The following is a 16,600-nucleotide window of genomic DNA, read 5'->3' on the forward strand; positions in this document are numbered from 1 at the left end:
GTATGTAGCTGAGCTGCTCGTTTCCCAAATGCTGGCTGACTTTTGTACTAAAATAGCCAACTTCTGGTTCATTATGTCGCTGCTTACCAGGAAATCCATGTGCTAACCAGGAAGTCCATGTTGGCAGTGACCTAATCATAGAATCATAAAATTATACAGCACAGCAGGAGGCCATTCGGCCCATCCTGTCTGGGCCGGCTCTTTGAAAAGAGCTATCCAAATCAATCCCACTCCCCCGCGCTCTACCCATAGCCCTGCAAACTTGTCCTCCCCAAATAATTACCTACTTCTCTCTTAAATGTTGTTATCGACTCGGCTTTCACCACCTTTTCAGGCCAAGGAGTCAGCCATTTTAGCTTCCGACACTTAAAATAAAGCTGACTTCTAAGTCATCAGATTGTCATCGACATCACTTCCTACTTTACGCATGTTGTAGCAAACAGGAAGTGACATGGCCGGTGATCCTAAGGCTTGAAGATGGCCATTTTTCTTTTAAGCACAGGAATGGCTGGCATGCACGAAGCAAGTGGGCCAACTAAGCGTGTGTGCACTAAAACACAGCTTTGCACCTCGCTACAGTGGGATTTTAGGCAGTCCAAACTACCATGATAACCGTTCTCCACTGTATTTATGACTGAAATTAAGAATGAAATGAAAGAGACGATCCCTTTCTTTTCCATTGCAGAAATCAGAAGTGCCATCAGACTATGATCGTCATGACCCAGAACAGAAACAGATTTACCGCTTTGTTCGAACGTTATTCAGTGCGGCTCAGCTCACTGCGGAATGTGCCATCGTCACACTGGTGAGTGGGGCAGTCAGTGGCATTCAGTCACCCTAAATCCCCTGAGCTTTATTCTCAGTTAAAACCAACTGGTGGCTGATGTAGTCACAAGGAAACCTTGATATCAGCAGACAGTCACTATCTGAATTAAAGAGCTATCTGAATTAAAGAACGTATCTAAGGAAGGATAGAAACTACTGCCACAGGCAACTACAGGAACCTTGCTCTAACCTGCTAGGAAATAGATTCTGTAATCTAGGAGTTGCTGTGGATTGTGCATGATGCCTTTCCGTTTACCAGCTGGAATTCTTAAGGAATCCAGTGAAGACGCCCCAAGATGAAAATTTGTGAATGAGAGAGGAAAAGAAAAAATACGTGCTGTGACTAGTGTGGAAGAGAGGTGATCACAAAAAGATTGAGATAAGAGGTTAGAGGTGTTCATTAAAATTACATAGAACAAAACTAGTCTGTGTCGATGTTAATACTGCACAAGTGGAGTCCTGTAGCTCAGTGGTTAGAGCACTTGCCTCGCAAGCGAGAGACCTGGGTTTGATTCCCAGCAAGGTGAAATGTTAGGCAAGTTTCCTTACCTCACTGTTTATCTAGCAGTAAGTTGGAACCCAGTTGTTGGTCAATTAGCGGATCACTTTTCCTGGGATAATAATTCCTTCAAAAAANCTAATAAATTGGTCACTTCAATCCACAACTTTCATACATTTTCTCTCTCCTGTCCCCTCACATAGGCAACTGTAAATGGTAAAACCGATTTCCCCTATGGTTCCAACAAATAACTTGAATTGGACAGCAAAGATTTCAAGCCATGTATCTTAAAACTATCAGTTCATGAAAGATATCTTACATGTGGCATTATGCATGTGAAGGAAAGCATCGAAACATAAATATGTGTGTATAGATATATATATATATATTTATGTATGCGGATGACACACCAATCTACTTTGTCTCCTCCAGCATCGACTCCAGATCTGGAGTCGATGCTGGAGGAGACAAAGTAGATTGGTGTGTCGCTGATGTTCTATCAGCTTGTCTGGCAGACATCAGGGCCTGGCTGAGTGCAAACTTCCTGCAGCTGAATGTGGACAAGACGGAAGCCATACTCCTTGGCTCCCATCAACATCTTCACTCCTGCGGATCCGAGCTCCTCAACCTCCCTGGGCTTCCCCTCAGGCTCACTGAACCAGTGCACAATCTAGACATCCGGTTCAACCCCCAACTGTCCTTCCTCCCCCACATCTGGTCCCTGAGCAGGACCGCCTTCCTCCACCTTCGCCACATTGCCCGCCTCTGACCATACCTTATCCCAAATACAGCCAAAACCCTTGTGCGTGCGTTTGTCACCTCCTGCCTGGATTACTCAAACGCACTCCTCGCCGATCTGCCCAGCTCCACCATTCAGAAGATCCAGCTCATTCAGAACCCTGCCCCCCACATGCATACCCCGACCAAACACCGTACCCACATCTCACCAGTTCTGGCCAGGCTCCACTGGCTCCCAATCACTGAATGGATCGACTTCAAGATCCTCACACTCGTGTTCAAATCCCTTCGCTCTCTGGCACCTCCCTCCCTCTCCAACCTCCTCACTCCCCAATCCATCACCCGGTGCCTCCGCTCGACTGGCACCGACCTCCTGCTCGTCCCACGCACCCTCTGCTCCACCATTGGAGGTCGCGCTTTCACCCACTATGCCCTGAAACTGTGGGACACTCTCCCTCAATCCTCTGCCTTGCACCCTCTCTCCCTTTTTCAAGTCCCGTCTGAAATCTTTCCATTTCGCCTGTGCTTATGGTCACCTCCCCCACCCACCTCCAGCTCGGAGTCAGGCTCCGCCACTATTAAGCTCTCTGAGACGCTACCCTGCATGGAGGGCGCTATATAAGTGCAAGTTGTGGTTGTTGATGATGTATATACATGGAGCCCTGTAGCTCAGTGGTTAGAGCACTCGCCTCACAAGCGAGAGACCTGGGTTTGATTCGGGGCAGGAAGAAACATTGGACAAGTTTCCTTACTCCACATCTCTGTTTGCCTAGCAGTAAGTAAGAACCCGGTTGTTAGTCGATTGGCAGATTGCTTTTCCGGGGGTAATAATTCCTTCAAAAAAATAAATAATTTGGTCACTCAATCCAAGACTGTTTGTGGGACACTACTGTGTGCAATTGGTTGCAGTGTTTCGCCCACAAAATGTACAGTCAATTCACTTTACAGTGTATTCTCTGAAGTTCTTTAAGTCGTCTCGAAGATGTGATAAGGTGTTATATCAAATGCAAGGATTACTATTATTAAGAAATACAAAATTACTAGACTCTACAGTAAAAATAAAAATAATAAATTGATCACTTCAACCCACGACTGTTTGTGGGACACTGCTGTGCGAAATTGACTGCCATGTTTCGCCCACAAATATACAGTCAATTCACTTTACAGTATATTCTGTGAAGCGCTTTGAAAAATCTAGAAGACATGAAAAGGGCTATATTAAATGCAAGGATTAGTATTATTATTATTAAATCATGTGAAGTGATTTGAGATGCTCTGACGATGTGATAAGGTTATATATCAAATGTGAGGATTCTTATGTTATTATTGTTAAGTCTATCTGCTCCGACATACTATCCTGTGTGAAGAGCGCTATATAAGTGCTTCTGCCTGTTGACTTAGGATGCAGTGATTGAATAAGATGGGCACAGGAAGCCAAATGTGGCTCCCTGAAAGTCAGAGGAGGAGTCAAATGTTAGAATGTGGCCTTTCTCATCCACAGTCAGCTAGGTTAGTTAAAATAGAGCGTTTACAAGTTTGGTTGAATGTAAGAATACAGTATATCCTTTGCTGATCTGGCAGGGGAGTGTAAAAGATACCAGTGAATGATGTTATGAGTCCTTGTGCATGCAGTGTTTGCTCATAAAACTTTAGACCAGGCTGAAGTAAATCTTTCAAGCAAGAGTGAAACATGACATGGAAGGCACTATACAAATGTCAATTTGTTATTGTTTAGTGCCAGTATAGAGTTCAAAGTCCCAATATGTAGGAAAGCATAGAAAGCACTTTATTAGCAAAGTACTGGACTCATCCAACCTGTTTCCTCCCCATATTTTGCATGATTTTCCACATCATGTAATCTGCCCACTCAGGAAATCTCACAACTAACCATGGATAAAACTTGCAAGAAAGATGACACTTCATGAAATGTCTCACTGGCTGTTGTTTAGTGATCTACCTGTTTAACTCAACAAAATAAATCGGAGTTAAATTAACATCACACTAACGAGCATGTAATTCAGATCAGTACAAGCAGCAAACTGTAATCTTCTGAACTATACAGTTCAATCCCACACTGGGACAAGGAGCCACATTTTACCAAATGGGGGAACCCTTCAAAACTATTTTTAAAACAAAATCTTGAACACAGACATTTTGGTATGTGAAATGAGTGCTGCTACACCATTAATATTAGGTAAACAGAGAAGAGGATTAGCTCTAGTGAGGACAATATAGGACGTGATTCTGTTTCTTAACATCTGTTCCATTCTTTCTTTTGCTCTAGGAACAGCTGAAGCCCATGCACAACACTGTTGTAATATATCATAATGCATTACTTTAAATGTAGACACACTTGCAATGCAGTTGTCAGGTTTAGAAAGCAGTTACATGGAGAATGACTGATGCCTGGGAGAATGCTGGGAAGCCGTAACTCTCACTGACTTTGGGTGGTTTTAGTGATCGCAAGAATGAAGCTCAACTGAACCATTATGCTCAACTGAAGCTTGCGAGACTTAAACATACTGTATTCCTCAGCATTGTTTTGTATTAATATACCGAGATGCAGAGCTCAATTGTATTTACTTCTGCATGCTTTTCTTTTGAGGATTGATGTTCACATATTCAATTGTAGATCAGCTTTGCTCAGTTGGTAATATTCTCGCCTCTAAGTCAGAGGCCTATGGGTTGGTTCAAACCCCACCTCGGCTCATTGAACTCAGTCTAGGCTGATACTTCAGTGCAGTGCTTAGGAGCACTGCATTGTTGGAGGTGCCTTCTTTTAGATTTGACATTAAATCAAGATCTTGTCTGTCTGTTCTGATGAATGTTAAAGATGGCACTATTCAAAAAAGAAGGGAGTTTTACCCAGTGTCCTGGCAGCAATTCTTTGGATAAAATTGGTCAATTCATGGCTGTTTGTGGCATAATGCTGTGCACAAATCGGTTGCCACATTTTGTTTACAGGTACTCAACAACAACAAATCAGTACAGGAAATCCTGTAGAAGTGAGATGTTTCGATGACTTGATAAATGCAGTACGAAAGGGAATGATAAATGCAATACGAAAGGGAATGATAAATGCAATACGAAAGGGAATGATAAATGCAGTACGAAAGGGAACTAGATACATACATGGGAAATAAGGGTATCACGTGCAATGATTATTATTATTTATTTTATTTGCCATGATCTAATAAACTGACAGATCAGGCTTGGGGGTTAAATGGCCTATGTTCTTTGATTTGTGTGAAAAGTACAATGCTCCTTTAACCTTGGACCACAGTAAGGAGCCATGTTACTAAAAGCCTCATTTTGTAAAGAAGACTAAGAACTCATGAACAGCATGCTTAAGTTGGATTTCTTTCCTCAACTGTTTGTAGGTTTATCTCGAGAGGCTCTTAACTTATGCAGAGATTGACATCTGCCCAAGCAACTGGAAGCGAATTGTGCTAGGAGCCATTCTGCTCGCCTCCAAGGTCTGGGATGACCAGGCTGTTTGGAACGTGGACTACTGCCAAATCCTTAAAGATATCACAGTGGAGGACATGTAAGTTCCTTTCCTCAGAAATCCATTCAGCGCCAGTTTGTGCTTCTGCAAACACCCAAACGGTTCTGGCTCTTACAATTCATGTCCAACGCACTCCTTTCAAATTATCAGAGTTCAAGGCAAGTGCATTGTAAGTGTGCAATTTTATGGCAACTGAAACAATCTTAACAAGAGTGATTTGCATTTATTTAGTGCCCTTCATGCAGGATAGCATCTCGGAGAGTTGAATAGAGACTAAATGGGAACATGTCAGGAAAAGCACAATTCAATTTCAGGTGGTTTTCTGCATGTGTCGCTGTAGATTTTTTGTGAAGGCGACAGAGAGGGAAGGGATTAGACGGGGATTAAGATTAGGATTGATGAAGGCTCATGTGGAGTATAAGCATCAACACAGACTAGTTGGACCAAATGGCTTGTTCCGGTGCTGTTGATGCTATGTAATTCTACTTGTACAAAAGCAATTAGTTAATAATCAATACTGGTCATTGGATTTTTCTACCATGTCTATATGGAAGTCCTTTAGATCAGACATTAAACCAAGGTCTTCTCTGTGCCTGTTCAGTTGGGTGCTAAATATCCCAAGGCATCACTGGAAATGGGTAGGGAATATTTCCTGGCCAACATTCCCTAAATGAAAAATGGTCTGTGCGCAAATCGGCTACCGCATTCACCAAGAATAAAGACAGTCACTACACTATACAGGATATTCTGTGAGTGGAGGGGGTTGGGGGAGAGTGGAGGGGGGGTGTGGGGGAGTGGAGGGGGGTGGGGGGAGAGTGGAGGTGGGGGAGTGGAGGGGGGGTAAGCAGGTAAATTATTATTGTTACATAAACTGGTGGTGTTTTAATCAGACTCTGTGTGTGCATGTTCCCAACCACCTGCATTGAGAGGAAAGTAGGGCAGGATTAAATTTACCCTCTAATTTCCCAAAGAATGCTTTTTTTAAAATTTTAAACCATGCTCATATATATATTATATATATACCATAAAACACTTTGTCATTTAAATAAATGTTTTCAGCTCCTTGAAGGACCATCTGCCAAGTCATGAGGTCCAGATTTTGTAGCAGATTGATTCCATTGTGAGAACTGCAGTGAATGAGAAGCTTCTGCTTCAGTCACAGCCATCAGCTGTCTGCCCAATTTGGCTTCGGAACAAATTGGTCAAGTTGTGACGATCTTAACCCTCTGGTGCTAGAATGATGTGATCCTCTGGATGCCCAGGACAAAGATAGAGATTACCCTTGATATTTTCAGAGTCCTCGATTAGGTGCAACATACTAATATGGTAACAAAGCCATCAGCTTAGGCTAATACTCCAGTGCTGGGCAATGCTGCATTATCAGAGGTGCCCACCATTGGATGAGGTGTTATTTTGAGGTCCTATTGAGGTGACATTGCTTTGGACAAATTGGCTGCCGCATTCTGCTCCAAAATACACAGTCGCTACTTTTTACGCTAAATCTTGTGAAGCACTTTGAGACATCTCCCTGATGTAAAAAGCCTGATACCAAAGGCAAATATTAATATTGTTATTTGATGACTTTGCTCTCTTGTTTTGGATCCTTATATCAGAGTGAAAAGTCATTCCCCAAAACAGTTTGTCAATCCTACTTTACAATTTTAAACATTTCAGTCAAACCAACTCTAACCTCCTAATCTCTTGGGATATAATTCAAGTTTACCCATCCTCTCATGATAACTGAAGTGTTGATTGTGGACCTCATTCGCCTTGTGTGAGGAGTAGTAAAGCCAGATGTCCTCCTGAGGACAAAGGAACAAACGTGTACCATTTTACCACAAATTACTTTCAGATGCTTCAAAACAGTAGAACACGAGGACACAGGTTGAGAGTCGCAAAGAGCAAGATAAGGACAGACACCAGGAAATATTTCTTTATCCAGAAGGTAATTACAGTGGAACAAGTTGCCAAGAAGGGTGGTTGAGGCTAGAATAGTGGACTGTAAAGCTGTAAAAGGATAGCTTGATATTGTGATGGAATTCAGGTGAATATTCTGGCAACCTGTTCCAGTCGTTAATTACTCTCCAAGTAAAGAAAAACCTCCAAGTATCTGTCATGAAATTGCCTTGTGCATCTCTAAACATAAGTCCTCTATTGTCTTAGTGCATCTTATTGATCGGAGTTTAGTTTTTCAATCTCATTTAAAATATTACACACACCACTCTGTGTCATCGTCTCTCAAGCCTAAAAATTGTCTGCTGAATGCACCCCTATGCGTTGTGACTAATGTATTCTGCGCACTTTCTACAGGAATGAGTTGGAGCGTCAGTTTCTGGAGCTGCTGCAGTTCAACATCAATGTTCCCTCCAGTGTTTACGCAAAGTATTATTTTGATCTACGCTCCATGGCAGAAGCAAACAGCCTCAGCTTTCCACTGGAACCACTTAGCAGGGAAAGAGCACAGAAACTTGAGGTGAGGGGACCAATACAGTTAACAGGGGCACTTACAATGAGATTTATATTCTAGCTGTTCCTCTGTGCAGTATTTAGAATCACAGAATGTTACAGCACAGAATCAGACCATTTTGCTCATCAGGGGGAGTTTTTAAACAAATAATAATAATTTGGTTATTCATTCAATGACTGTTTGAGACATTATAATTGGCTGCTGCATTTTGCCCACAAAATACACACAATCAATCTTCTTTGCAATACCACTAGCAGTAAGTAGAAACCCAGTTGTTAGTCAATTGGTGGATCGCTTTCTGGGGATAATAATCTCTTCAATAATAATAATAATTTGGTCACTCAATCCACGATGTTTGTGGAACACTGCTGTGCACAATCAGCTGCTGCGTTTCACCCACAAAATATACAGTCAATTTGCTTTACAGTGTATTCTATGAAGCGCTCTGAGACGTCTCAATGATGGTATAAGGCGCTATATCAAATGCAAGGATTATTATTATTGTTAGATCTGTGCTGGTGTTTGTTTTCCACGTGAGCCACCTGTTCTTATCTCACTCTTGCACTCACTCGATCTTATCTGTTAATGTACCTCACTTAGAAAAGGATTGAAATCCTAGTAAGAAAATGGGTCTCAATTTCTTATAAAACTGCCGTTTACTCCCTAGCTTTGCCTACAAAACTCACAGTCACTACACTTGCAGTAAATTCTGTGAAGCGCTTTGAGAGACCTCCTTCTGCTGTGAAAGCAAATGCTGAATGCAAGGTTTATTAACTTTCTTCCAGCACAGAGGACTTTTGTTAAAGTAATATTTTTGAAAAATGAATGAGACACAAAAAGACTTGCTGATTTGCAGTATAATCCTGCTGGGGCAGAGCTCTATGCCAGGTAATAAATGGACAGCTGTGCAGCAAGCTGTGCCGAGAGGGCAGCGTGTACTGCATACAGTGTCAACTGTGCAAAGTCTTGCGAGCTGATGGAAAAAAGCCAGACAATTCTTTATATTATTAAAGAACACAGATGGCCAAGAGTGTGCTCAGACTGTAACTCAATCTGCACAATCAGATGAGTGTATTCACTGATTAAGCGTTACTCTTGAGCTGAAAGAAGTGTTCAGAAACCCCTAGAATGTGTGCCAGCCGTGTAACAAACGCTCAGACGCCTTTATTATTTGCCATTTATGCAGCTCCCCCTTGCCTGTCGACACTTGCCAACAAACTATCGGGTTCCACCCTCTCCGAAGTGCAGTTCTCTGTTTTGAAATGTGTTCAGGAACCACAATGTTGGAAGCGCCAACTGGTGAGACGGCTCTTCATTGCTGTCATGTCTGAGTGGGTGCTGATTATAGTGCTTGAGGCAATGAAGATTCACATTGACCAACAGTGACTTCTTATTAAAAAAAGTTATATCCATCGCAGACTGCACGTCAAAGTTAGACACTGAAAATCTGGTTTGTGACTATTGTATTTTAGATCCCAATATCTGAATCAGCCACTGTGCCCTGAAACTCTGGAACAATCTTCCTCTATCCCTCCGCCTTGCCCCTTCCTTTCCCATCTTCAAATTGCTCCTGAAGACCTTCGTATTCGACTGCCTATGGTCACATCCCCCCCACCCCCCATCCCCTGCTCGGCGTTGTGCTCCACCACTGTCAAGCGCTCTGGGACGCTACCCTGCGTGAGTGGTGCTATATATATACAAATTGTTGTCCTGGTCTCTGTAAAATCTTCCACCATCTCTAGATTCACCCACAAAATATACAGTCAATTCACTTCACAGTATATTCTGTGAAGCGCTTTGAGGTATCTCGAAGATGTGATAAGGCCCTATATCAAATGCAAGGATTATTATTATAGGAGTTCTGGATAGGTCAATGTTGCAACATCAGCCTTGGAGGAATCAATGGCTCATCATGTCCTCAGCCAGAAAAAGCATCATGGTCAGTTCATGCATTGGCAACATCTCACACTTTATTCCTACTCTCCTGGGTGCTGTCCTTCCAGAGTTGTGATAAAGACCCAAGTGTCAGCCACTTACCTAGGAATTATTGATGCTTCTTTATACTTGTTGCTGAAGATAGGGCTGTATTATAAACTGGGTGTTTATTTGATGGAGGGATTTAAAATCATGAAAGGAATTGACAGGTTAGATAGCGGATGACTCTTCCCTTAAAACACCTTATCACATCTTCAAGGTCTCACATCACATGTCTCAAAGCGCTTCACAGAATATACTATAAAGTAAATTTTGTGGAGGAAAGGATGGGGTTTGGGATTAAAAGATCCAATGATAGTTAATAAAATGGTGGAACAGGCTCGATGGGTTGAATGGCTTCCTCCTGTTCCCATTATATCCCATAGATATCTATCTGATATTCTACTGGAAAAAAAACCTCTGCGTCAAGATCATTAATAAATATTACAAATACCCGAGGCCCTGATGACTGATCCCTGTAGCCCTTCAGTTGTCGCCTCTCCCTATCTTCCAAATATCAAAGAGCCAAAGGTCTAAATTTACATGAGAATTTATTAGGGTTCTGAAGGCTTATGTTTAGCTGCGGACATTTTACTCACATGCACTGATGTAAATTTAACTTTCGGTCTAGAGATAATCCAGGTTAGCTTTTATTTGAGAAGGAGAACAGTGCTATAGCCATGATTTATCATTTGGGGCTCCGGGGATCAATTGGAAAAGGGTATCTATTGCTGGGATTGAGAAACATTCTCTTGTCCATTGTGGCTTAAAACAATTGCAATTATTCATAACAAGCTGTCTCGGGGGTACAAACACAGTTGTTGTATGTGATGTAGGGGCTGGGTATTTCCTTTGCGGTGGGATCTAATACTGGATGATATGTAGCTACTACATCGTTCCAGGGTCAGGTAAAAATAATTGTATTTGATGAAGCCTGCCCCAGGCTGTCTCGAGAGTATGACTGTTTCCATTCCACTCATTTAACAATCAGAAACACAACCTGCCAGCCAGCCTGCAGGCCAAGGTCAGGGCTTTATAGAGTTGCCTTCAAACAGGAATTTTTATAACAATAGGGGGTTGTATCTGTATAGATTCAGAGAGCTGAATATTTTAGACGATGGATGAAATGTTGCTTGGTAAATTGGGAATGTTACAGAAAATGGTGTTTTAAAATGGTCCTCCTCCGTCCCCCCTCCACTGTCAACTTCCGCCTCAAGACCGTGTTTCAGTCGTTTCCGTGCCCCTTCCCCCCACTGGGCCTCAGGTGCTCACCCAACTGTGTAAACCGCTTTGAGACGTCCTCCTGACATGAAAGGCAATGTATAAATATAATTTAAAATGTCACTGTGGTTCACCTGATATAATCTGGTGTCTTGAATAAGATGGTTGTGGGTTAAAGCCCCAGATCAAGACATCATCGTCAACATTGACAGCTGAGGACAATGTGAACAATCTAGAGTGATGTGAAATCCGCCTGATGGATTGAAAAAGTTGTATGAATAGGAACTATTTGCTTAATAATAGCATTTCATACACTGTCTATCACATTGAGACATCTTAAAGTGCTTCACAGGTATTTGCTGTTGTGCAGGGGTTATGTATTTATTAGCCAAATATTGCATTGTATTGCAGGATGGTCTGCTTAAACAGATTATGATATAAATTAATACTTTATTATTATGATAGTAATCTTACATTTTATATAGCAGCTTATCACATTGTCAAACGACTCAAAGTGATTCACAGGATTAACTGTTAGGTGCAGTGACTGTGTAGTGGGCAAGTGTGGCAGCCAGACCGTATCCAGCATTGCCCCACAACCAGCTATGAATTGATTGACCAATCTAGCAGATTGTTGGCCGGACACTGGATGGCTCAGTTGGTAGCACACTTACCAGCTAAAACTGCATAGCTTGCCATTGAGAGCAGTACCTGGCAAGCTTTCCTGCTGCTTGCCAACTAGGACCACCCTACCCATTAGGGTTTTGGCTTTCAGGGTTAATGGGAGCTGATGGGAATGACTCCCTGCCCCCAGGCTGGCTGTGCTATCATCAGCAGTGCCCTGGATTTCTGTGGACCTGCCTGGCTCAGGAACTGGACTACAGAGACAGCCACAGAGAGCTGGCTCGATTCAGACATTCTGTTGCCAGACATGTCACTTTGGAGTCTTTTCACTCCAAGGAGACTGCACTTACCTCCCCCCAAGGAGTCACCAGTTGTTCACTTGACCTCTTCACTAGTTGGCCTGAAACAATTTACTTCATGGTTGTTTGTAGGACATTTATGTGTGCAAATTAACTGCCTCATTTGCCTATAAATACATAATCACTACACTTTACCAGTCACTGGGGGCAGGGAGTCATCCCCATCAGTTCCTATTAACCCTGCAAGCCAAACCTTAATGGGTAGGGTGGTCCTAGTTGGCAAGCAGCAGAAAAGCTTGCCAGATAAATCCTGTAAAGTGCTTTTGCAACAAGGCACTGCATCAAATGCACTGCATTATTATTATTTGAATGAGGCTCAGTGCAGATTCCTTCTGAGTGCCTGAGAGGAAAGAGACAAAACCCCTGAAGGGTTTCAGGGAGGGAACGGGGGGTGCAAGTTAGAAGTTAGCAAGGCCATAAAATGATATTGGGTCTGTGAAGCTGTGAGAAGTTTAATTCTGTAAGAGTAGCACCTATTTTAGACAGGGCAGCAGTTGATCTGTTCCTGTACATAATGTCCGGCATTCAAGCTGTAAATTCACGCTGACCATTCTTCTTCGACTCATTCCACACGACTATTGCAAATGCTTAGAATAGCTGGTGTGTTTTGTCAGCTAGTAATGTACGTGTGTGTGTGTGTGTAAAAAAAAACAAATATCACTGAAACCTGTCTTTCAGAACATGTAGGGTCAAAAGCCAAAAAGCATTGTTAGCCTAAGTGTCAGCCACAGCTGTAGCTCTGACTGACTCAACAACCTTCAGTAAACGACGGTCTCTAAGTGGAACGTAAATCCCTGACACACTCCCCAAGTTCCAGTCTTGTTTGTTCAGCTGTGGCTGGTGACGCACACTCCACCTTTGACTTTTATCCTCTTTTAATCTTGCAGGCCATCTCCCGTCTGTGTGAAGACAAGTACAAGGATTTGAGGAAAGCAGCCAAGAAACACTCGGCCAGTGCAGATAACCTGGCTGTGATCAGGTGGTCCCCAGCAATCATTCCCTAACATTGGGGGAAGCTTGCTTGAGGAGATTTGGTATCCTCAATCCAGTTTTTGTCTGGGGGGAGCAAAAGACTCTTTACACTTTTCAAGATGCCTTTACAGTGCCTCCATCTTGCGTAGCACAGGAATATTGGTAATCTCTTTGGAGAAACAAAATTTATGGTGATTGGTGAGAGAGGACCTGTCATTTTCTAGCATTTTCACTGCCTCTTAGCCCCCTCCAATGGGTTTTAATGTGGGTGGGGGAGGGGGGAAGGGAAGGGTGGGAGCCACAGTAATTAAAAGAATAGAGTATTATGGAGAGCTGAGGTGAAAGAGTTGTGACTTTTCATTCCGTCAGCCTGTTTGGAGGAGACAACATGAAATAGTGGAAAAGTGAGATTTTCTCCAAATGCACACCAGGAAGAAGTTGTGGCAGTGGTGCGTGTTTTAACTTAATTTATTTCAGAAGCGCAGTCCAGTGGTCACGGGTAGGAGAGGTTCCCAGGTGTGAAGCGGCAAGTCACAGGGACGAGCCAGCAGGGTTTCACAATGTGCTCATGTCTCCTGTGATCACACCCATACATTAGGTGGAACATTCCCCCGGAGATGACAAGTTCAGGGCTTTTCTTCCTCACGTGCGTGTCAAAAGCTGTCATGAAGAATGCAAAGCTCTAGTGCTTGTGTGTTATGTGGGACTTTTATACACACACACACATTCATTCCCGTATGTACACACTTAGATATATACACTCACTATAAACCTTGCCATGGTGGAGAGGCGCTGGTGGAGAAATGCTCAATTTATTCCACATATTGATGTTTTTGGTGCCAATACTTTTCCCCCTACCTGTATTTTTGATATGATCCTCTATATGTGGACAGGCTATCAGATGCATTAAAGTAGCCACTTTTTGTTTTCCTTTTACTTTGTACCGCAATTTTATTGAATTATGTTTCAAGTGACTTCTGTTTTATAAAACTGATACCCAATGTGCAAATTTGACCTTTGTCTGCTGTTCCCATCCTGTCAAACGTGCAAACAGAAAACCCATAAACCTTACTCGCTCATTTCTTTCTCATACTTTTCCTTCTCTGATGGAATGTTGTTTCTGGTGATCGTTCCACAGACCCCTTTTTTTCCCCCCTCCCCCTCTTCTTCCACCCTCCTCCCGCGCTCCCCTCCCCCACCCACTGTTTCGCTTAAGAGGTTGTTTGCCAGGTGTGAGCCCGACAAACATTTTGACTGTTCTGTGGAGCCTGATCCTTCCCATCCTGCCCTTTCAAAACCTCCACATTGCACTTTCTACCAGGCGTGGCTTAACAGCAGTCGACAGCAAATCTTTCGCCAGGCGAGTCCAACGGACGTCGAGGCCACTACTCCCACTGTTGCAGCTGAGATCATCAGGCTCAGCACAGACTGGGGACAAAACATGGGACCTTACTGTGTACTCATTCCGAATGTCTTATTGCATCGTCTGAGGTTTGCTTGCCTCTCTACAGCCTGTTAAATTACAGGCAGAGTAAAACTTGCACGTCTGTTATCCAGAAAATAAGTGCTACTTATTAGCTACAGTACTGGGTGTTCAAAAGGGGTTCAATACAATTCAGATCATGTTGCTTTTTTATGTTCCCACATGCCTTTTATTGAGCTCAACAATGCTCTCTTCTGGCTTTTTTCAACATTTTCTCTTTTTGTTTTGAGAAACATTCTCTTGGCTACTGTGCCAAAGCTTATTGCTGTATTACCAGCACACAGTTTAGTGAAAAGTAGTTTTATGTTCATTGCTTATGGTTTGTATAGAAACTGATTGCAATGTGCGAATCTGATGGAAATCACAGCACATTTCCTGCTGTACATAGTTTTAATATGGCTAGATCATTTTCTTTTGCATTAAGTTTACATTGAAGCATAACATGAATAGTTGTGGGAAGATAACACGAGAAAATATCTGGATGCTGGGCAAATTAATTCCAGTTGGTTGTTTTCTATGGATCAGCGTGACTCAGAGGCATTCATTTAATGGACAACATGAATTGTTTTTTATATACTATGTTTTAATCAACTTTTTGCCACGACAGCTGGAAATCTGAAGCAAATTCAAGATGATTGCTATCAGTGCATGCCTGAGAGAAATCCCACCAGTGACCGAACATTTTCGAAATAATTTTTATTGATCATTGAACCAGTGATTATTAAGTCCTAGATGTTCAACCCAAAATTTTAAGTGCACACTTGGTAACATTTTACACCCTCGGTGATTTAATCGGCTGTTTTGCTCTTTTTGATAAATAATTTTCCAAGTGTTTTGGGGCAAGAAAAAAGAATCATTGAGTTCACGTGACTTTGAGTGAATTTTAGTGAGGTGAGCGTTGACGAGCTCTGTAGCTATCTGAGTACACATGTACTTTTGTGAAGTTTATTAAACTTGTTAAAGATTGTATAACCTATTTATTGTATGTATGTACATACAGTCTAAAATGCTTAATGAAGATGTAAAGTGGTCTCAGTAGAATCTGTCTCAGTCTGGTTTAGACTGGTGATTCTTGTTTTAGCCTTGAGCACTGGCCTCTACCTCCGTACAGAGAATTTATTCCCTTGATCTTTGGTTAGTTGGAAAAGATTTAACTTTTTTGGTGAAGGTCAGTTATGTATCTCAGTTACATTTCTTGTGCTGAGCGAATCTACTGTACTTATGTTCCTTTTTGTTTTAAATCCAACTTAACTCCAAGTATGCAAAGGCGTCCACTGAGCGATGTTATGTTTTGTTATAATGGAAGAAAAAAAGACAGTGCTTTGCAATTTTTTTGTTGTTTGGTCAGTTTTTGCCAAATACAAAGCATTATCAATGGATAAAAATACACAATACAAACTGACTTCTTGTAGTTGTATTTCGTTCCAGAACATCCAACTGACGCAATTTGCATCAATACACTGAAAGCTCACCCTATGTTTGATTGCGAATGATCGTGACATACTGTATTGGTGAATAATGGTTTTAATAAAGAAATGTATACATTTTGGTTACATGCTGCATATTTGTGCTTAAACCGATAGTACAGAAGATCTATTCTCTGTGCACCTTTGGTGAAATGTTCAATGGTGTTATCACCTTGATTAAGCAATCTGTATGCCAATGTCAGTATGCTTACCGTGTCCTCAGAATACAAGTCTTTTTTACAAAAATCTCAGCCTTTTGTTTATTTTCCACTTTTATATTATTTGTCTTCTCTTTCAGTTTTCTGGATCCCTCACCTTGTTCACGCAACTGTTGCCCTTCCATCTCTGAAATTCTTGTTTGGGTTGTTGTCCTTTGGATAAGGTGTCCTCCAGGTAGATGTTAACCTGTCCTTCAGGCTAATTGCTCCTATGGCCAACTCCCCTTTTTCCTTTGCTCAGCGAGC

The 16,600-nt window shown here is 42.1% G+C and overlaps 1 protein-coding gene across 3 annotated transcripts in view; it reads left to right on the top strand.

Moving 5' to 3' along the window:
- ccny (cyclin Y) overlaps positions 1-16,382 on the top strand; it is a 155,882-nt gene extending 139,500 nt beyond the window's left edge. For all 3 annotated transcript variants that reach the window (XM_042346932.1, XM_042346934.1, XM_042346933.1), the window contains 4 exons: positions 686-805; positions 5,443-5,609; positions 7,881-8,043; positions 13,103-16,382. In XM_042346932.1, coding sequence (XP_042202866.1) covers positions 686-805; positions 5,443-5,609; positions 7,881-8,043; positions 13,103-13,219 — 567 coding nt within the window. In that variant the 3' untranslated portion in view covers positions 13,220-16,382. The remainder of the gene's footprint in view (positions 1-685; positions 806-5,442; positions 5,610-7,880; positions 8,044-13,102) is intronic.
- The last annotated feature ends 218 nt before the right edge of the window (positions 16,383-16,600 follow it).

The sequence above is a fragment of the Callorhinchus milii genome, unplaced genomic scaffold (genome assembly GCF_018977255.1).
Source record: "Callorhinchus milii isolate IMCB2004 unplaced genomic scaffold, IMCB_Cmil_1.0 Scaffold2, whole genome shotgun sequence".
NCBI lineage: Eukaryota > Metazoa > Chordata > Chondrichthyes > Chimaeriformes > Callorhinchidae > Callorhinchus > Callorhinchus milii.